Source organism: Panthera uncia (genome assembly GCF_023721935.1).
Source record: "Panthera uncia isolate 11264 chromosome A3 unlocalized genomic scaffold, Puncia_PCG_1.0 HiC_scaffold_12, whole genome shotgun sequence".
Classification (NCBI taxonomy): Eukaryota; Metazoa; Chordata; class Mammalia; order Carnivora; family Felidae; genus Panthera; species Panthera uncia.
In genome coordinates this window covers 14,102,122-14,123,892 of record NW_026057579.1, presented here as the reverse complement: position 1 = coordinate 14,123,892, position 21,771 = coordinate 14,102,122, and the positions used below count along the sequence as shown (strand labels likewise).

Genomic DNA, 21,771 nt, shown 5'->3' with positions numbered 1-21,771 from the left:
CTGTTTCTCAGACTCCATGGGCTTAAAATATTCAATATGCCCAGGTGCCATGTTTTGGCGAAACCATGTCCTGAACCCTATCAGAGGTTAGTGTCATCAACCTGTGTTCACTCTGGATGGTGACTTTCTGTTAGGGGTGAGAGAAGGTGTTACAGGAGGAGAAATCCTGGAGGGGGCCACTTCTGTGGATACTCGGAGGCTTGCTAAGCTTTACCTATTCATATTTAATCCTCACAACCTGTGAGACATGGGAGTCCCCACTGCTGTTTTAGAGAGGAGGTCAAGTAACTTCCCAAGGTCACCCATCTGGTCACCTCACATGGTGAAGCTGGGATTCTGAGCAAGCTCTGGCTGGCTTGGAGAATGTTCGTGCTATTCTCCAGAGCCCTTCCCTCAGCACTCTTCCATCCTGTCACAGGGTTACAGAGACAGTCCCTTTAATAAGGTGAAGAGAAAAAAATGCAGTGATGCGACCCATTGTGGGTTGGAGAATCACTTTGCAGATTCACTTGATGAAGAGTTCATTCCTTTGAAAATTCTTGAGATCAAGTAATGTTACACATTTTAAGTGTTTTTTTTTAATGTCTTTTATACTTCATCGTGTATCTCTTTATAGTGCCACATACACCTATTTATGTTGATGAAGCCGTTCTTCTTGCAGATTTTAGTTACTGAAGGCTGAGATAAGGGTATAGATTAATCTGGTAAAGCATATTTCAAGGGGATAAAATAATTTGCACAGTTAGTTATAGAAGGATAAGATTACCTAATAGATGTTGCATTAGAAAGTAGATTCTGTGAGGGCAGCCACTTTGTCTGTCTTGCTTGCTAGTTTGTCTGTGGGGCCTGTGCACATGGCCTTGCACAGAGTGGGTGCTCATGTGAATCCATGAACGAACACACTTTGGTGAGACTCCATTCTGTTGATTCTCCTCCGCCCTTATTCGTGGAGGTTTTGTTCACTCCTCATCCCACTCCCCCTTAGCAAAGCAGTTTCCCAGCCTTCCTTACTGTGTCCTCCACTCATGTTGCTCTACCACTCTTTCCTGGGTAGTGTCATCATTTCCAGGAGGTAATCGTGTCTGGAAAACATGTTGAAAAAACAAGATAAAGATGTTCCGGAGACCAAGAGGCCAGATATTAGAATCTGCTTTTGCTACTAACAAATGTGTGGCTTAGAGCAAGCGGTCGAACCCTTTGGTGCTTTCTTTTCCTTTTTATTGTAAGGGAGTTGGTCTTGATTTGGAGTTGAAAATTCAAATGCCTAAAGGGGCCGGCAGTTAGCTCACGCGGTGCTCATGGACGGTCTTCCTGCTAACTTCTAATGAGAATTTGGAGTTATAAATGAATGTGACCAAAGATAAACAGTTGTGTATCTTAGTGGTTCCTAAACTTGGCTACAGTTTAGAATGACCTGGGGAGTGTTTTAAAAAACACTTTTACCAGGGGTGCCTGGGTGGCGCAGTCGGTTAAGCGTCCGACTTCAGCCAGGTCACGATCTCGCGGTCCGTGAGTTCGAGCCCCGCGTCAGGCTCTGGGCTGATGGCTCGGAGCCTGGAACCTGTTTCCGATTCTGTGTCTCCCTCTCTCTCTGCCCCTCCCCCGTTCATGCTTTGTCTCTCTCTGTCCCAAAAAAAAAAAAAAAAAAAAAAAAACTCAACCCCAAAAAAAAAAAACACTTTTACCAGATCCCGCTCTCAGAGATCTGATTTACTTGAAAAACAAAACAAAACAAGGCAAAAGCTTCTCAGGTGCTTCTAACCTGCAGCTTGGTTTTGAATGATTAATTGGATTCTTAATTAACTAGGGTGTTTTCTACACTGACTTTTGGAAACAAGCAAATGATCAAGGATATGGTCAGCTGGCAGACAAATAAGCATTTTCCCTTGTTTTGCAGCAATCTTGACTGAAAGTTACAGTTGTGAATGATCATGGGGAGACAGTATTGGATTCTAGATCAGGAGCAGAGTGAAAATTGTGTTTGTTACATCAAGTAGCACCTACTGCATTCTCATTGTCATACATTTTGCCCGTTTCACTCACCTAGAACTTTTATTTTTCTCCAGTACATCTGTTGTCATATTCCGTGGTTTCTACTCCATTCTCTGAATGCTTGGCAGTCACAGCTTTCTGGGGTTAGGACCCAGTATTTGTATATTTGAGGTTTTGTTTTAGGCCAGTCTTTGTTAAGATGCGCCCTCTAGGAAAGCATTTTAACTAAATCGGAGACTCACTACCCTAACCAAGGCCAGAAAGCATTCTCATACATTTTAGTATTGTTTTCTGTAATATGTGTAGAAAGAAAGATCTTTTGCCTTTAAGTGAGCAACTTAATTCTTAGGCATTCTGTGTACTTAAAGTTTGATTTGCATTTGCATGTGTGAATTAGGATATTTTTCAAGTGAAAAGTTACAAGATTTCTAATGGTTTGTTTTTATGCTTGAGTTTGGGTGATTTTTAAAAATTTATTTCAAATTTGAGGAAGATATTTTTAGGTGGTTTATTTTCTCACATTTTTTAAATAACTCGTGAAATAAAAGACTTATTAATTCCTGTTGTGATATACTCTGCCCACTGTTTTATCTGGAAAGATTTTGATTTGTTCCTTAAGGGATTTATTCAATAGATTGGATCCACTAGGTTAAGTAATGACTGCTCAAATGAACACACTCTTCACAAAAATACTTGACAGCACGTTTTATTATTATTTTTTTACAGAGAAGATTTTCAAATCTCCAGTTGTATTCTGATTTTTTTGGAAGAATGAGTTTTGTACTAATCAGAGAGCGATCACTGAGCTTATCCCTTCTTTTTGTGTTTTTGTTTTTTTTTTTTTTCCTCTTCTGACAGTTTTTGCTTTCACAACCAAAGTTTTGGGCCATTCAGACATCAGCCTTGATCCTCCGGACAAAACTTGAGAGAGGAAGCACACGCCGAGTGGAACGGGCAATGAGGCAGACGCAGGTGAGAATTCATGTGACAATTCTTGTTATTCTCCCAACTCTCTTTTGCTATTAAAAAGCATACATCTGGGGCGCCTGGGTGGCGCAGTCGGTTAAGCGTCCGACTTCAGCCAGGTCACGATCTCGCGGTCTGTGAGTTCGAGCCCCGCATCAGGCTCTGGGCTGATGGCTCGGAGCCTGGAGCCTGTTTCCGATTCTGTGTCTCCCTCTCTCTCTGCCCCTCCCCAGTTCATGCTCTGTCTCTCTCTGTCCCAAAAATAAAATTAAAAAAAAACGTTGAAAAGAAAAAAAAAAAATTAAAAAAAAAAATAAATAAAATAAAAAGCATACATCTGTGTTATAAATATAAGAGAATGAGATAGCTTTCATTTTGTTCATTTTGGCATTATTTAGGGTATAGGTTCTAGAGTTCATTTGGCTCCAAAGCCCAGCTGTGTCACTTAGTAGCTCTGTGACCACATTATTTAACCTAAGGAAAACTGTTCCTCTGCTTACAACACTTCTCCCACCGGATGTGTGGGTCTTCCACACCAGGCATTTCTCCGCTTCCCTGTGGATATCAACTGGGTGTCCTACACTTTAATTCAATTCTGACACTTCCTGGAATTAGTTCATACCCCCTAGGTTAAGGGCTCAGACCTACACCACTGTCCTCTACTGTAGATGCCAATCTCAAGTCTGGTACTTCTGACTGACTGGCTGTAAATCGTGGGTTCTGACTCCCTCCTGGGGTCTGATAATTTGCTAAAATGGCTCACAGAACTCAGGGAAGATTTACTTACTATTAATGGTTTATTATAAAGGATATTATAAAGGATACAGATGAACAGCCAGATGCAGAGGCACTTAGGGCGAGGTCTGGAAGCATCCTGAGCACAGGAGCTTCTCTCCTTGTGGAATTTGGGGTGCATCACCCTCTCAGCATGTGGTAGGTACACCAACCTGGAAACTCGCTAAATCTATTTGTTTTAGGGTTTTTATGGAGCTTCTGTTAATGTAGGCATGATTGATTAAGTCATTGGCCATTGGTGAATAACTCATTCCCCAGCCCTGCTCCCCTCCCCTGAGGGTGGGAGTGTGGCTCAGAGTTCCAGCCCCAAAACTGCCTGGTTGGTTCCTGTGTCAGCTAGCTCCCATCCTTCAGGAGTCACCTCGGTATCTTGGCCTGAGGAATGGTGCGAGGGGCTTAGGAATAACAACAGATGCTCCTTTAAGGAAGCATGAGAGTTATGAGAGTTTTAGAGGAAGTTATGAGAGTTTTAGAAACTCCATGCTAGGATCCAGGGATGAAGACTAAATATGTACTTCTTATTACATCACATCTCACCTCTAAACTTCATTTTCATGATCTGCAAAAGAGGGTAATAATACGACTTGCAGCAAAGGTTTATGATGAGTATTTAAAGAGACAATATAAGAGTTAATAAGATGTGGTTCCATAGGTACAGAATGTGTAAGGAGATAAAATTCATCCTAATGCAAACATAATCAAAATTAATCTGCATTCAGGCATCATCTCCATTTAATACTAATGTTTATTCTCATCCAGTGACTAAATAGCATCTCTTTTCATTCTAATAAACTAATAACCATGATGCAAATTGATTGCCAAGAAAAATTAAAAATGTTACAAAAGATGTAGGATTTCGTGAAGCCAATGAAACTGATATTTTAAACAATTTATTTTTTGGGCTGTTTAGGTAGCTCAGTTTTGGTTAAGCATCTGGCTTTGTCTCAGGTCATAATCTCCCCATTTGCGAGTTCAAGCCCCACATCAGGCTCTCCACTGTCAGCACAGAACCTGCCTTGAATCCTCTGTCCCCTTCTCTCTTTGCCCCTTCCTTCTTCTTTCTCTCCGTCAAAAATAAATAAACATTTAAAAAGTACAAATACCTTTTTTTTTTTTTTAATAATTGTAAGAATGATATGAGGAACTCCTATAGGATGAGACCCTGGTCAAATTTTTTTTTTTTAATTTTTTAATTTTTAAAAATTTATATCCGAATTAGTTAGCATATAGTGCAACAATGATTTCAGGAGTAGATTTCTTAATGCCCCTTACCCATTTAGCCCACCCCCCTCCCACAACCCCTCCAGTAACCCTCCGTTTGTTCTCCATATTTATGAGTCTCTTCTGTTTTGTCCCCCTCCCTGTTTTCATATTATTTTTGTTTCCCTTCCCTTATGTTCATCTGTTTTGTCTCTTAAAGTCCTCATATGAGTGAAGTCATATGATTTTTGCCTTTCTCTGATTGACTAATTTCACTTAGCATAATAGCCTCCAGTTCCATCCACGTAGTTGCAAATGGCAAGATTTCCTTCTTTTTGATTGCCGAGTAATACTCCATTGAATATATATACCACATCTTCTTTATCCATTCATCCATCGATTGACATTTGGGCTCTTTCCATACTTTGGCTTTTGTTGATAATGCTGCTATAAACATGGGGGTGCATGTGTCCCTTTGAAACAGCACACCTGTATCCCGTGGATAAATGCCTAGTAGTGCAGTTGCTGGGTCGTAGGGTAGTTCTATTTTTAGTTTTCTGAGGAACTTCCATACCGTTTTCCAGAGTGACTACACCAGCTTGCATTGCCACCAGCAATGCAGAAGAGATCCTCTTTCTCCGCATCCTCGCCAACATCTGTTGTTGCCGGAGTTGTTAATGTTAGCCATTCTGACAGGTGTGAGGTGGTATCTCATTGTGGTTTTGATTTGTATTTCCCTGATGATGAGTGATGTGGAGCATTTTTTCATGTGTCAGTTGGCCATCTGGATGTCTTCTTTGGAGAAGTGTCTATTCATGTCTTTTGCCCATTTCTTCACTGGATTATTTGTGTTTTGGGTGTTGAGTTTGATAAGTTCTTTATAGATTTTGGACACTAACCCTTTATCTGATATGTCACTTGCAAATATCTTCTTCCATTCTGTCAGTTGGCTTTTAGTTTTGCTGATTGTTTCCTTTCCTGTGCAGAAGCTTTTTATTTTGGTGAAGTCCCAGTAGTTCATTTTTGCTTTTGTTTCCCTTGCCTCCGGAGACGTGTTGAGTAAGAAGTTGCTGCGGCCAAGATCAAAGAGGTTTTTGCCTGCTTTCTTCTCGAGGATTTTGATGGCTTCCTGTCTTACATTGAGGTCTTTCATCCATTTTGAGTTTATTTCTGTGTATGGTGTAAGAAAGTGGTCCAGGTTCATTCTTCTGCATGTCGCTGTCCAGTTTTCCCAACATCACTTACTGAAGGGACTGTCTTGATTCCATTCCATAGTCTTTCCTGCTTTGTCAAAGATTAATTAGTTGGCCATACGTTTGTGGGTCCATTTCTGGGTTCTCTATTCTGTTCCACGGATCTAAGTGTCTGCTCTTGTGCCAGTACCATACTGTCTTGATGATACTACAGCTTTGTAGTATAGCTTGAAGTCTGAGACCCTGGTCAAGTTTTATCAGTAGTCCTAACAATGTCCTTTGTAACAAAAGGATCCAAGCACAGCATTGAGCTGCCTCATCCTTTCAGTTTACTTTTTTTGGGACAGTTCTTCATTCCTTTCCTGACCTTTATGGATTTGATATTTTTGAAGGTCACCAGCAAGTTATTTTGGAGATTCTCCCTCAATTTGGGTTTCTCCAACATTTCCTCGTGATTTGATTCAGGTTACACAGTTATGACAGTAATAATATGGAGATATTGTTGTACTTCTCACTGTATTCCTCTCAGGTGCCACATGATGTGAGTTGTCACTTGTGATGCTCTTTGATCATTTGAGTAAGGTCATGTTTGTGGAATTTCTCCCCAGTGTAAAGTTACTCTTTACCTTGTAAGTAATAAGCATTTGGGGGGAGTTACTTTGAGATCATCATGTTTGTCATCCAATTTTCACCCACTTGTTTTAGCATGTGTTGATGTTGCCTGAGAAAGGAAGTTATCATGATGATTGCCAAGTGGTAATTTTCTAATTCCATAATTAGTAAATAATATCTTAGTTGGTATTCCAGAATAGGCAAGAGCTTTCTCTTCTTTGTATTTATTCCTCCACTGATTTATTTATCAGAGTGTAGACTCATGGATTTCTATTTTATTCAACCGGGTGTAATCTTATGCTGTCGTTACTTTTTATTTACTCTTTTTTATTTTGATAGAATTTCAGCTCATGTGAATAAGATAAGCTTAAGTATAGAGCATCTTATTTGTTGCTGTAGTAAAAGCAGAAGTGGATCCTCTGTGTTTAAGAATGCTAGTTGTACCCAATTATCCATTCTTCTCTTTTTTTAGTAATAGAACCTGAATTTTATCCAGACACATGACTTCCCATCCTCTTTTGCAGGTAGGAGGGACCATGTGACTCACTTCTGAATAATACAATGTGTGGGTGGAAGTGATAGGTACCACTTCTTGATCATGTTGAGAAAAGACAGGGGAATTTGTGTATTCCCCTGGCATTTTGTCCTTTCCTCTTGGCGAGGAGGTCAGAGAACTGGGGCTGGTACTTTAAAATTTTTTTTTTTTAATGTTTTTTATTTATTTTTGAGACAGAGAGAGACAGAGCATGAACGGGAGAGGGGCAGAGAGAGAGGGAGACACAGAATCGGAAGCAGGCTCCAGGCTCTGAGCCATCAGCCCAGAGCCCGACGCGGGGCTTGAACTCACGGACCGCGAGATCATGACCTGAGCCGAAGTCGGACGCTTAACCGACTGAGCCACCCAGGCGCTGGAGCTGGTACTTTAAATCAGAGATGCCACGTGTTGAGATTAGCAGAGCTATTTTACCAGCTCTGGATTACTAATTATTGGACTTACAAATGAGGAAGAAAACTATGTCTTGCTTAAGTAAGTATATTTTAAAAATTGCTTTTTACAGTAGTTTAGCCTGTAGGGCCTAAGCTGAGAGGACTTTATTGATGTTCCTGGAGGTAGAAAGATTATTCTGTAGGTTCTATATCTTTCTTAGCTCTGTCTACTGAGAGTCCAGGGCACTGGCACCTCAGCAGCAAATGAGCACAAGTTGTGGCCACATCTTGGTTTCTAAACACCCTTCTTCAATAACAGGGACCATTGCTCCTTGAGTAGATAGCTGATTGTAGGATTGGGGCTGCTGAGGTAGGGAAAATACAAGAATATCTTGTGTAGCGCAAGAAAGTAAGGTAGTGTTTTTTTTTAAGTTTATTTATTTTTGAGAGAGGGAGAGACAGAAAATCCCAAGCAGATTCCACACTATCAGCGCAGAGCCTAATGTGGGGCTCAAACTCACTAACTGTAAGATCATGACCTGAGCCAAAACAAGAGTTGGACACTTAATCAACTGAGCCACCGCAGTGCCCCAAAAGTAAGGTAGTGTTAAAAAAAGAGGGTTTGGGGCACGTCAGAAGGACACAGGAGCTGGTCTGAAAGAGAACCCAATAGCCAAAGCTAGAACAGTTAGAGCAACAAAATAACAAAGTATTTGATTATAATCAAAGTGTTACAACAAATACATGAGTCTATACTGCTATAAGTGAAGGATTGATTGAATAAATGGAAGAAAGGACAAATCTTCCTTATAGAATAATTTGAAATAATTTATGTAGATACAACCCCCCCCCCCCCCGCCCCGTTAGGAGGTGGAGTTTAATCTCTGTCTCTCCTAGAGTGTGAGCTGGACTTAGTCACTTTCAAAACTAGAGTGGGAAACAGAACACTAATGGCTTTACAGCGGAGAAACCTGGCAACGCCCCACCTTAATCAGGTGGTCACGGTTAGCATCACCAGAGAGAAGTCTTTTGACGTCACATACACTCTGGTCATAGGATATGGTGAGAAGAGCACTTCCTCTCTGTGGGATTCTTCCTCCAAACCGGTAACGTCAGTTTAATTACAAGACAGCTTCAGGAAAATCCCAACTGAGAGGCATCCTATGAAGTACCTGGCTAGTACTCTCAAAAGTGTCGAGGTCATGGACAACATGGACTGAGAAACCATCACAGATCAGAGACACTAAGGCAATTCTGTATGGTATCCCACATTGGATCTTAGAACACAAAAAAGGACATTAATGAACATTAACGGGAAAATGGTGAAATACGAGTAAAGTCTGTAGTTGAGTGAGTAATAATGGACTAATGTTAATTTCTTAGTTTTGAAAAATATATTTAGGTAATCTGTTAACATCAGGAGAAAATGGGGGAAGAGTGTACAGGAACTGTCTCTAGTATCTTTTCAGATTTTTTGTAAATCTGAAATTATTCCAAAAGAAAAAGTTTATCTTAAAAAAAAATCAGACACACTTATATTCCATTTAGAAGTTATCTTGGTTTAAGAATGTGTATGCCTGGGGGCACCTGGCTGGCTCATTCAGTAGAGCATGCGACTCTTGATCTTGGGGTTGGGTGTAGAGATTCCTTAAAAATAAAATCTTAAAAAAAAAAAAAAAAAAAAAAAAAAGAATGTGTATGCTTTCAAGTACCAGGTTAACACTGCCACTCGTTTGGTTTCCAGTTGTATGTCCAGCTCCTGCCCAGCATCTCAATGAGGAAGGTGGGGTCAGTGCATGTCCTACGTCCAGATGTTTTTTTAGTGAGGCTTGAGTTAGATTTTTAACTGAGAACACAGGAAGGAAGAATATAGTGAGATCTAAATACTGTATAAAGTATGTTCAGGTTTAAATAATCATAAGCATTACTTGCCAGAGTCTACAAGGCTGGGGTGAGGAGGAGGGAGAGATGACTTAGGGAGAATGCATTTCGTGTGTGTAGAGGACAGGGTGCTTCAGTCTGGGTCATGCTGGAGAGCAGCAGGAGATAATGTTGGGAAGGCTCATTGTTCCAGTGCTAGTGTCAAGTCTTCCAGAAGGCAAAAGAATGTGTATCTTCTCCTCTGAGTGGGAGAAACTATGGGTAACATGACAAAAGTCACAGTTTCTTTCTTTTTTTAAATACCGTTTTATTTATTTTTTTGTATTTTACTTTATTTTTGAGAGAGAGAGAGAGACAGAGCATGAGCAAGGGAGGGGCAGAGAGAGAGGGAGACACAGAATCCGAAGCAGGCTCCAGCTCTGAGCGGTCGGCACAGAGCCCGACGCAGGGCTTGAATGCTCATACTTACAAGCTGTGAGATCATGACCTGTGCCAAAGTCAACGTTTGCCCAACTCGGCCACCCTGGCTCCCCAAAGGTCACAGTTTTGAACAGAGTCTTAAGAGTACTGCAGCATTTGTTGGTGAAAATAGAAGCAGAGACCTTGATTGGGGGTTACTTAAAGAGCCCTGCTTACTGGGAGAAGATTCAGTATAGGTAGAAATACAGATTAAAAAATTTTTTTTCAATGTTTTTTTGAGAGAGAGAGAGAGACAGACAGACAGACACCCACACACACACACACACACAGAGCGTGAGGGAGAGAGGGACAGAGAGAGAGGGAGACACAGAATCTGAAGCAGGATCCAGACTCTGAGCTGTCAGCACAGAACCCAACTTGGGGCTTGAACTCATGAGTTGGGAGATCGTGACCTGAGCCGAAGTTGGCTGCTTAACCGGTTGAGCCACCCAGGTGCCCCTAGACATACAGATTTAAGAGATGATTTCCTTACTACTTGTTCAAGATAAATCATTTAACTTGAAATTGAAATTAAAATGATAGATAGTAAAATTCATAAAACTTTTTTCATCTGTCTGCTTAAATTGAAACTCTTAAGGAAAAAAATGTTTAGAATAAGATTATTTTTCAAAGAGAGAAATCGGGAAACTAAACAATGTGAACACTTTAAAAACAGTCTTTAAGAGCTTTTAAAATGTATTTCGTTTAAAAATAGCTCACCTGTGTTAAAAATCTTTCAGTTGCCAGGAAAAACCAGATGTTTATCTGGATTAAGTGAAGTCTTTGTTCAAAAAATCCATGAAAACAAAAAACAAACAAAAAATCCATGAAAACAAAATACCATGTCCCATTCCAGAGCTGCTCTGTGCCAGTATCGTTTGGCAAACCAAGTAAGAGGGTTACCAAGTTACTATAAATATCAGTGCTGCTAACTTCCTGGGTAGCAAACATTTACTGAATTCTTAGTATGTACCAGGGACTGTATTGCACCCTGGGTGTACCAAGATAATTGATACCTTATCTTTCACTTTCAGGAGCTTACATTCTAAGGGCCAGATTATGTGTCTTGGAATGATTTTCCACTACCTCTTTTCAGTGCCCTCCCCTTCTCTGCAAGATACTATGCAGTTACCATGTCCTGTTACTTTTCTTCCTGCACACTGTTTGGATTTGTTGAGGGCCTCGTATGTGCTTTGCAGCATCACATACCCTTGTAATCATTTTACTTCTTTTCATTCACTGAGTATCATCTTACTTCAGGTCCCTTTATAGTATTGTCACCGGTTGTTTTCTCCAAAACAGTGAGACAGGGATCAGGGTTCATTGCGACCTGAAGAGAATTTGGAGGAAGTGGGATTGGGCCGAGGAAGAAGTCACACTGAGGTGCAGGCCCGACACAGCCCAGGCTATTTCCCATGCCCAGCATCTCCCTCACCCCCTACCTTCCCTTCCCTGCCACTGGATATAGGCTGCCCTGGGAAGTGAGGAGACCTCGGGCTGGGTGCTCTCCATGGCTGTGGGGGCCTCTGAGACAGCTGACAGCTGGGGGCCATGTGCAGACCCCACTCCCTGAAACCGGGCCCAATATAAAGCAAAGAAGGAAGGTGAAGATGTGGTTTCATGAGGAGCACCTTAAAGAGTTCATGTTGAATTGCCCCTATTGTACTGAATTTTATTTATTACGAGCTCATTTTACACTAAAACAGCAAAATGTTGAAGTAACTAGTGTTAAAATGATCAAATATGTATATTTTATTAAAATACATGTATAGTTTTTTTGTTCAAGGAGACTACACATAATACTTTTTTTTATTTTGGGAAACAGTTTAAATAGTTCTTTTTTTCTTGCCCAAGTTTGGCCTTCATAATACAAATAATACTAGGTTACATTTATTTATTAATGAAGGACATATTGACTTAGAAATGATTGGCTTTGCATTCATTTATTACATTAATTTTGGCATGTAAAATGACCAAGTCATCATTCATTCTCCCCCGCTTTTTATGTTTGTTTGTTTGTTTATTTATTTATTTATTTTAATTTTTAAAAAATGTTTATTTATTTTTGAGACAGAGAGAGACAGAGCATGAACGGGGGAGGGGCAGAGAGAGAGGGAGACACAGAATCGGAAGCAGGCTCCAGGCTCTGAGCTGTCAGCACAGAGCCTGACGCGGGGCTCGAACTCACGGACCACGAGATCATGACCTGAGCCGAAGTTGGACGCTTAACCGACTGAGCCACCCAGGCACCCGAATGTTTATTTATTTTTGAGAGACAGAGCATGAACGGGGGAGGGCCAGAGAGAGAGGGAGACCCACAATCCAAAGCAGGCTCCAGGCTCCGAGCTGTTACCACAGACCCCGACGTGGGGCTCAAACCCACAAACCGTGAGATCATGACCTGAGCCAAAGTCAGATGCTTAACCAACTGAGCCACCCAGGCGCCCCTATTCACTTCTCTTTTGGAGCGGCAATTAAACTAAAAAAGCATAGAGGTAAATTTGTCTGTAAGTGTAGAACACATCTTTTTAATTCGGAACCTGCATTAGTCTTTGAATTGTGCACATTATGTTTTTGGATATTGATTAACAAAGGATGTGTTTGGGGAAGATAGATTTAAAGAAGCAGCCACATCACCATGCTGTCACGCTTTGCCCTCTCCTGGCTTCATATATGTGGCATCTCTCCATCTTGCCATCCAGCTTCTGCATTCTGGAGAGTTGTATACTTCTCTGCCTAAAGAACAGGATTAGGGAATTGTTATTTCTGCCTTTACAGGGTGGTACATCAGAGAAAATCATTTCATGTCCCAACCCAGAAAATTTGGAAACTAGCCAGATCATGTGACAAGATGAATGCAGAATTTGTCTAATTTTCTGTCACTTGTTGAGCTATTTACCTCATAATCTGAACTTTTGCCAATTCTCTGATTCAGAGTTTGATATTACTGTGTTTGCTGAAGTTGCTGCATCCCTGAAGAATAAGAGGAAAATGATTTTAAAAGTACTTGTATATATAAAACAATGTTTAGAAAAAATTCTGTTTTAGTTTCTCTAAAAATCTGTTTCCTTCCTCAGCTGTTATAAAATGATAAAATGATAAGCTGTTAAAGCTGGAAGAAAAATAAGCCAAAGGAGCTGTTAAGGGAAAAGCCTAGTCTTGTCATGTTACAAGTTGAGGAAGTGCAGGTGGGATGAGGTCAGGTGACTCACCCCAGTCGGCCTGGCTAGTTAATGAGAGTCTCGCCTGTAACTTACACGGTGATGAACGGCTCCATTGATGTGATGGCAAATCCTGAAGATGGCAGATTTGGGAGGGATTTCTCAGACATACCAAACGTAGAGACTCTTGCATCACACCAAAAGGTAAACAAACCAATGTTATAGGATCCACGGAGGAAGAAGAAACTCCAAATTTTTGAGGACAATCCATTAAAAACACCCTATCTCATGAAAATTATTCTAGGCTGGAGTTCTTTTAACGATTGCATATTTGGGGCTATGATCATGGTGGTAATCATGAAGAAAATGATATTTGTGGAAACACTTTTTAGTGGTCATGATTCAGAAGCAGTGAATTAAAGTGAGATTACATTCTCTAGTATTTACTTATACCCCGCTTTTGATTGTTTTATGTTCATTATTAAAATAATCTTGCTAATTAATTTTAATTGCTCACTTATCTCTTAACCCTGTTAATTTAAATGGGGATGGTCTGCCCCTGTTCATCTGAAGATGCTTGCCTAATGGGGATCTTTTCCTTCACCTTTGAATTTCTGGGAGGATGTTGCATTGAATTGGAAATCATATAGCCGTTTTCTGCCCCTGGAGTCTGTACTGTGTTTGACTCTCTCTACTGTGGCAGTTAATTGAAATTTAACAATTTTTAAATAAGTTTTAGTTTTTCAGGATCACTTCTTCTTAATACTGTAGTTGCATCCATGCTTTGCTGGAATAAAGTTTATGTATCATGTTTGATTCTGGAGGGAGAAGGGCCCAGAATAGGACGATTGGTACTATGATGGAGGTTATTGCTCCTGTGTAGGCTAAAACACTTCTCTGTTAAAAGCTGATAGTCCCTTCTTTACATGACTGTTTAATTTCTAGTAATCATAACAAAAGCCTTAATTGGGGAAAAACTGGTTATAGTCCTATAACGTCAGGATTTATACAGTGAGCCTCATACTTGTTTTTGAATACTTTCATAAAGAAATCATTTAGATTAGTTTTTATATTGATGGAAAACCTCACCTCTGGCATTATATGTAACACCTGGACCAAGTCCATGGGTAGTAGTGGCAAAGTATGTTTTGTTTTTTTAAACTATGTCACTGTTTTTTAATTGCTTTTAATTATAGAAATAATACCTGCTAATTATACAAAGTGTAAGCAATACAGAAACAGAAAGTAAAAAGGGTTTCCCTCCCTTGCTTGCCTTCCAATCTCAACAATTTGTAACCTAGATTACTTTTTCTGCATTAGCATAAGTATTCTTTTTTTTTTAATTTTATTTTTTACTTTTTAAAATTTACATCCAAATTAGTTAGCATATAGTGCAACAATGATTTCAGGAGTAGATTCCTTAATGCCCCTTACCCATTTAGCCCACCCCCCTCCCACAACCCCTCCAGTAACCCTCCGTTTGTTCTCCATATTTATGAGTCTCTTCTGTTTTGTCCCCCTCCCTGTTTTCATATTATTTTTGTTTCCCTTCCCTTATGTTTGTTTATCTGTCTTGTCTCTTAAAGTCCTCATATGAGTGAAGTCATATGATTTTTGTCTTTCTCTGACTGACTAATTTCACTTAGCATAATAGCCTCAAGTTCCATCCACATAGTTGCAAATGGCAAGATTTCATTCTTTTTGATTGCCGAGTAATACTCCATTGTACATATATACCACATCTTCTTTATTCATCCATAGATGGACATTTGGGCTCTTTCCATACTTTAGCTATTGTCGATAGTGCTGCTATAAACATTGGATTGCATGTGTCCCTTTGAAACAGCACACCTGTATCCCGTGGATAAATGCCTAGGAGTGCAATTGCTGGGTCGTAGGGTAGTTCTATTTTTCGTTTTCTGAAGAACCTCCATACAGTTTTCCAGAGTGGCTGCACCAGCTTGCATTGCCATCAACAATGCAAAAGAGATCCTCTTTCTCCGCATCCTCGCCAACATCCGTTGTTGCCTGAGTTGTTAACGTTAGCCATTCTGACAGGTGTGAGGTGGTATCTCATTGTGGTTTTGATTTGTATTTCCCTGATGATGAGTGATGTGGAGCATTTTTTCATGTGTCAGTTGGCCATCTGGATGTCTTCTTTGGAGAAGTGTCTATTCATGTCTTTTGCCCATTTCTTCACTGGATTATTTGTGTTTTGCGTGTTGAGTTTGATAACTTTATAGATTTTGGACACTAACCCTTTATCTGATATGTCACTTGCAAATATCTTCTTCCATTCTGTCAGTTGGCTTTTAGTTTTGCTGATTGTTTCCTTTGCTGTGCAGAAGCTTTTTATTTTGATGAGGTCCCAGTAGTTCATTTTTGCTTTTGTTTCCCTTGCCTCTGGAGACGTATTGAGTAAGAAGTTGCTGCGGCCAAGATCAAAGAGGTTTTTGCCTGCTTTCTCCTCGAGGATTTTGATGGCTTCCTGTCTTACTTTGAGGTCTTTAATCCATTTTGAGTTTATTTCTGTGTATGGTGTAAGAAAGTGGTCCAGGTTCATTCTTCTGCATGTCGCTGTCCAGTTTTCCCAGCACCATTTGCTGAAGAGACTGTCTTGATTCCATTGGATATTCTTTCCTGCTTTGTCAAAGATTAGTTGGCCATACGTTTGTGGGTCCATTTCTGGGTTCTTTAGCGTAAGTATTCTTAAACATCAGTGGGATCATGCAGTCTTTATTACCTTATACCTTGAGGTATACCTTATACTTAAGGTATAAGGTATAACAGCCTGATCAACTTTGCATGTTGGTACCTGTGGATCTAGTTCATTCATTCCGGTAGTTGTATGTTACTCTGCTAAGGGGAGGTTCTGTAATTTACTGAACCTATCCTTTATTTTTCAAGGTGCCCTTTAATTAATATTTTGGCTTTAAAATTGCCTATTAGGAGCTTTGGTACTGCACATGGTAAAAACATTTTAATCTACTCCGAAGGATCACAAATGAAAGATACATATTTTCCTCCAATTCCTAGCCCATTTTTTAGCAGTTTCTTTTTTTTTGTTGTTTATGCTAGTGGTTTCCATCATAACTTTAAATATTACACTTGTATTATACTTATTTAAATGCTTATATTCTATTTCTAGGTTTATCAACTTTAGATGGAATCTCTTGCCTCCACATTGTGAATTATGGATGAAATCAGTACACCTCTCATCCCCTCTTCCATTTTTATGCTTTTTTTGGGCAATTATTAGGGATTATTACTCTGCATTTTACTCTGTAATTGATGTCATCTGTGTTTCATCTATATGTTGATTTTTAAAATTTTAAATCAGTTTTACATTACAATTATGATTATATATGTTAATTATACAATCAAAACCTGTGATTATACCTATGGAGAAGAAGTTGAATGCTTTGTCTCTAAACTTTTGCTACTTGACAAAGGCTGGCATGACAGCTTCCTTTTTTGCCTTTTTTTTTTTTTTTTTTTAACTTATTCTAGGTTGTAGTCAGCTACTACTGTTTCTTTTTATTTCAGTTGGTACCTTCCTTGTTTTCCTTATTGTCTTTTTTATTACCTTTTGTGTAACTTTTCATATGAAGGAAGCGGGTGGTAAAATTTGAGTCTTTGTGAATGTATTTTTCCATCAGAATTTCTTAGTTGGGTTGGGTATAGAATTCTAGTTTCAAAATCATCTTTTTCTAGGACTTTAAATGAGGTCATTTCTTTAATATCTTCAGACATCCTAGTTTGCTGATAAATATGGCAGTTTGACTTTGTTCCATTTTAAGTGATATTTTTCTTCTCATTTTGAACACTTTTAGAATTTGCTCTCCATACTTGGAATTCTGGATATGTCTCAATGTGAGCATGGGTTCTAGCATCATACTACCTGCTTTCAGATGCTAGCTCTATCACGTCATAGCTGCTTTTGCCTTACACAAGCTACCTAATCTCTCTGTGACTCAGTTTCTTCATGTATATTATGGCATAAACGTACTTATTAGGATTATATTAATTAATATTTAGATCAATGTCTCTCATGCAGGAAGTACTTAACAAATGATATAACTATTATTATTTCTCTTGTTGGAGTACTTACCAGGTTCTTTAAGTGTGAACAATCACATCTCTATAGTTTGGGAGTATTTTTTTTATTCTTTTTTTTTTTAATTAAAAAAAAATTTTTTTTAATGTTTATTTTTGAGAGAGAGACAGACCATGAGTGGGGCAGGGGCAGAGAGAGAGACAGGGAGACAGAATCTGAAGCAGGCTTCAGGCTCCGAGCTGTCAGCACAGAGCCCGACGCCAGGGCTCAAACTCACAAACTGCGAGATCATGACCAGGGCCAATGTCAGATGCTTAACTGACTGAGCCACCCAGGCACCCCTCTATTATTTCTTTAATTATACTTTTTCTCCCTTTTTTAAAAAGCTTTTTTCTCTGGTTCAGTTCTGTAGACTTATGTGAGATCTCTTGAATTTATCTTGTATGACTCTTCTCTTCATGCTTTCTATCTCTTTGTACTTTTGCTTGATGTCATGGGAGATTTCTTTTACCCTTTTTTCTGTATCACTAGTTTTGATCATTAATATATTCAGCCTATCCTTGTAGCTTTTTATTTTGACAATTCCCTTTCTTTCTTTCTTTCTTTCTTTCTTTTTTTCTTTCAATTTACAGTTAGTTTCAGATGTACAATATAGTGATTTGAATCACAATTCTATGCCTTTTTTTTTTGTCAGTGCTCTATTCTTAATAACCTTTATTTCATTAAAAATAATATTTGAAAATTATTTTAGTTTTCGGGAATTCTGTATTTTTCCAGTTTTTTTCTAATAGCCTTTTCTTGTTTCATTGATGCAGTGTCTCATTTAATTTCTTTGCACATTGTTCATTAGAATTTTCCATGAATTCTGTCTCCTCAGTAACAAATTATTTTATATGTTCATCTTGGCTGTTTTTTTCTCTTTTCTTTTCTTTTCTTTTCTTTTCTTTTCTTTTCTTTTCTTTTCTGTGTTGTTGTTGTTGTTTTGAGAGAGAGAGAGAGAGAGAGAATGCAAGCAGGGGAGACAGAGGGGAACAGAGGATCCAAAGCTGGCTCTGTGCTCACAACAGTTAGCCCGATGTGGGACTTGAACTCATGAACGGCAAGATCATGGCCTGAACTGAAGTCACCCAGGTGCCTTTTGGCCCTTTTTTTCTTGGTATTGCTTTTCCTTAAATGCCTGATAATCTCCAATGTTGATACTAGTGGTCATTGTGAACTTCCTCTGCAGTTATGTGGATCTCTTTGAGAGGCCTTTCCCTAGAATGGAAGGGCTGACTACAGACTGCACACCTGGCCAGGGTGTGTCTAACTGGCAGGCTTCTTTAGGGTTGCCAAGAATCTTCCTTCTGCACCTTCCCCTGGGGCCCTGAACTCTGGATATGAGGTAATTATAACAGAGATGCTTCTTTTTTCAAACAGGCCCCATATATCCTCTTGCTTTATTTCCTTATTCCTTTCCTTCTGACAAGACCTGTAAGGTCTGGACAACACCCCCTAGATGGCGCATGCAAACAGTGTGCTTCAGTCTAGGGGCCAGAGATGGCGTCCAGGGGAGCTGGTAGCAGTGCCTAGATCCCAAGTGAAGAGCCGGTAACAAGAGATAGAGACCTTCATGAGGAGGAGCTTTTCTCAGTTATTGTCTGAAGCATCAGCCAGTGGTTGTGAGTCACAAAGTCACAGATAGCCTAGAATAGTGGGTCACCCTCACCAGAGTGAAGGCCCAACAGTTGAGCTCTGCACAGAGCAGTGAACTAAACAATTTGTGAGGTGTTGTTAGGCCACTGAGCTCAGGGAGGCCTCAGCAGATACAAAAGGCTTAGCATGCTTAGGAGAAGCACCTGTTCATCAAGAACAAGTTAAAGTATTTAAAGGATGGGATAGCAGGGTCAGAAAAAAGATCCAACAGTTCCAAATATGTGTATGTGGTTGATAATATGTAAAATTAGCTCTGCAACAAATGTGTTAACACAGAGCCTCCCTTTCTGTCCTTAGACCACAGGCAGACCTTGGGTCAAGGCATCACATCAGAACTGCCCTTTGCACGTCGTCATAAAGAACATTGGGCAGGAAGGCAGTAGTTGGGGGCAGAGACGTAGCTTATGTGAGTCATCTCAGCTTATAATCATTGTGTAAGTGTGTGGTTCTCTCAAAGAGATTGGGCTATGACCACAAGAAAGAAGGTAGAGGACCCAGCTGTAGGATGTAATATGTTAGTTATACTAAGCTGGAGGCATGTTCTCCGGGTAGGAGCTCCTCAGGACCCCCCAGTTTCTCAGCAAGATGTCCAGCTGTAGAGGATGCCATCCTGTGGCGTCCAGTGCCGGAAACTCCCCTTGGCATTCTCACAGGGGTGAGCGGCGAGGGATAGTTAATGTCCTCCTGTGACCTCCCATTCCTCAGCCAGATAATGACTGTGAGGGAAGGTGTCCCTGAGCAAACCCCGGCTTCTGACCTATCTTAGCTTCATTCTGAGTTTTGTGAGAAGAGGATTTCTGAAATTGTTTTTTTTTTTTTTTAATGTTTATTTATTTAGAGAGAAAAACCCAGGGAGGGGCAGAGAGAGAGGAAGACAGAAAATCCCAAGCAGGCTCCCTACTTGTCAGTACAGAGCCTGACAAGGGGCTCAAACCCACGAACTGGGAGATCATGGCCTGAATTGAAATCAAGAGTCAGACGTTTAATCAGCTGAGCCACCCAGGCGCCCCTGAAGTTGTTTTACCCCTCACCTTATGAGAGAATTATACCACCTTAGGATCTTTATCATTTCTCACCAAGATTGTTGTAATCGTCCTTAGTTTTTCTCTTCACTGGTTGGTCCTTTTGTTGAAAAATTAACTGACCATTTGTGTATGATTTCTTCCTGGGTTGTGTTTCTGTAGCTATATTTGAGCATTTACTGAATTATATTATACTTTATTGGAAACATTTCTGTCTTCACATCTAGAACGTGAGCTTCTTGAGGGATCAAGTTCTTTATTTTGTTTATTTTTGTATTCTCAGAATAGGCATTCAGTGGATGTTTGCTTCATGTTTGAATTAGCTACTTATTAGCAGGGCTCTTTGAGAATTGGCTAAATTAAAGATCAAATTTTCATCTGGCACTTGAGTCATCCATGAGCTGTACAGACCAGTCCTTTTTCATATCATTCCAGTCCAGATCTTCAGCCCAGTGCCAGAGCTAACAGTAACAGAACAATCACCGTGATCACAGAGGTTAGCTTAGTGTTCTCAGAGGATAGTAATTTCCAGTTTTGTTGGTTGTAATGTTTTAGCGGGTGGGAAAAGAGATAAAGAGATGTCAGTTTTTTCTTAAAGGGTTTCCTAAAAAATGATGACTTTCAAGTATAAATTACTACCTTTTGAGACCATTAGAAGTGATAAGGGAAGGTTCACTCTGTATTTCTCAATGTACCAAAAAACCAACACTTTTTCTTTATATTACAAACTGGTCATTTGTTCTGCATTAAAGAATGCTCTCTCATGTTTTAGTGTCTCAGGATATGACTGTGCTCTGATATTTCCATGTATCTTCATAAAAGCACATCCACATTCATTGTACTTGACAGGCTTGGTATTGACCTTGATGTGTGACAATTTGTGTGAGTGGGGAGTATACATACCACTGCCATTGTGGAGCCCCGGAAGAAGGGGATGGGGGATGGGCACATAGTGTAGTAATTCAAACTGACTGTGGTTATGGCTGGGCTTGCCTAATTAGTGGGTATAGCTTCAAAATTTGAGAAATTACATTTGATATTTATACTTATTTTAAATATCCTCTCCTAAATACAAGGTGCTTGTAAGGATAGATTGAAGTTTAGAGCTTTTCAAGACCCTTTACACTTCTGCTTCGGTAAAATTTAAGAACAGGTTTCAATAAGGAATCTTTTCGTTGTAAGGGACAGAAACCCCATTCAAACTGGCTGTAAAGAAGGAAACGTATTGGCTGTTAGAACTGGGAAATCTTGGGGTATTCCAGTGTCAGCGATAGCTGAGATTTAGGGGCTCAACCAGATCATCAGCCCTTTCTCTTTCTGTCTTTTCTCACCTGTGTTTTCCCATCTCTGCTTTTCTCTGCCTGCTTCAGTATCAGAATGTCTGTTGTCAGAAAGGCACCAGCTTTCATTGTCCACAGACCTCCCAATCCAAGAGGAAGAGAGGTCAAGTATGATGGCCAGGGTTAAGCCCCCTAATCTCTTGTGCTTCACTCCTCTGTAGAACAGAGAGAGCAGGAAGTAGAGCCTGCCTCATACAGATGTTGAGAGATTCAATGGGTTAATTTTCGTGAAGTACTTGGAATAGTGCCAGGCATATAGTAAACCCTCAATAAATCTGGACTGTTATTATTATCTGCACTTTACAGGAGGGAAAGTTTAGGTACGAGAAAATAAAGCTGCCCAATCCTTCATATAACTTACTAAAAGCAGTCATTACTACCTGGAAAATCTGAAAACTTTGGGATAATTACAGTGCTTCACATTTAATATGCTGAGTCATGCCACTGAGTTTTTTAAAAATCTGAGAGATG

General features: G+C 39.8%; 1 protein-coding gene across 1 annotated transcript in view; it reads left to right on the top strand.

Annotated features, from left to right (window-relative positions):
• TTC27 (tetratricopeptide repeat domain 27) overlaps positions 1-21,771 on the top strand; it is a 186,230-nt gene that overhangs the window by 69,171 nt on the left and 95,288 nt on the right. The window contains exon 10 of the mRNA XM_049652326.1: positions 2,851-2,964. Coding sequence (XP_049508283.1) covers positions 2,851-2,964 — 114 coding nt within the window. The remainder of the gene's footprint in view (positions 1-2,850; positions 2,965-21,771) is intronic.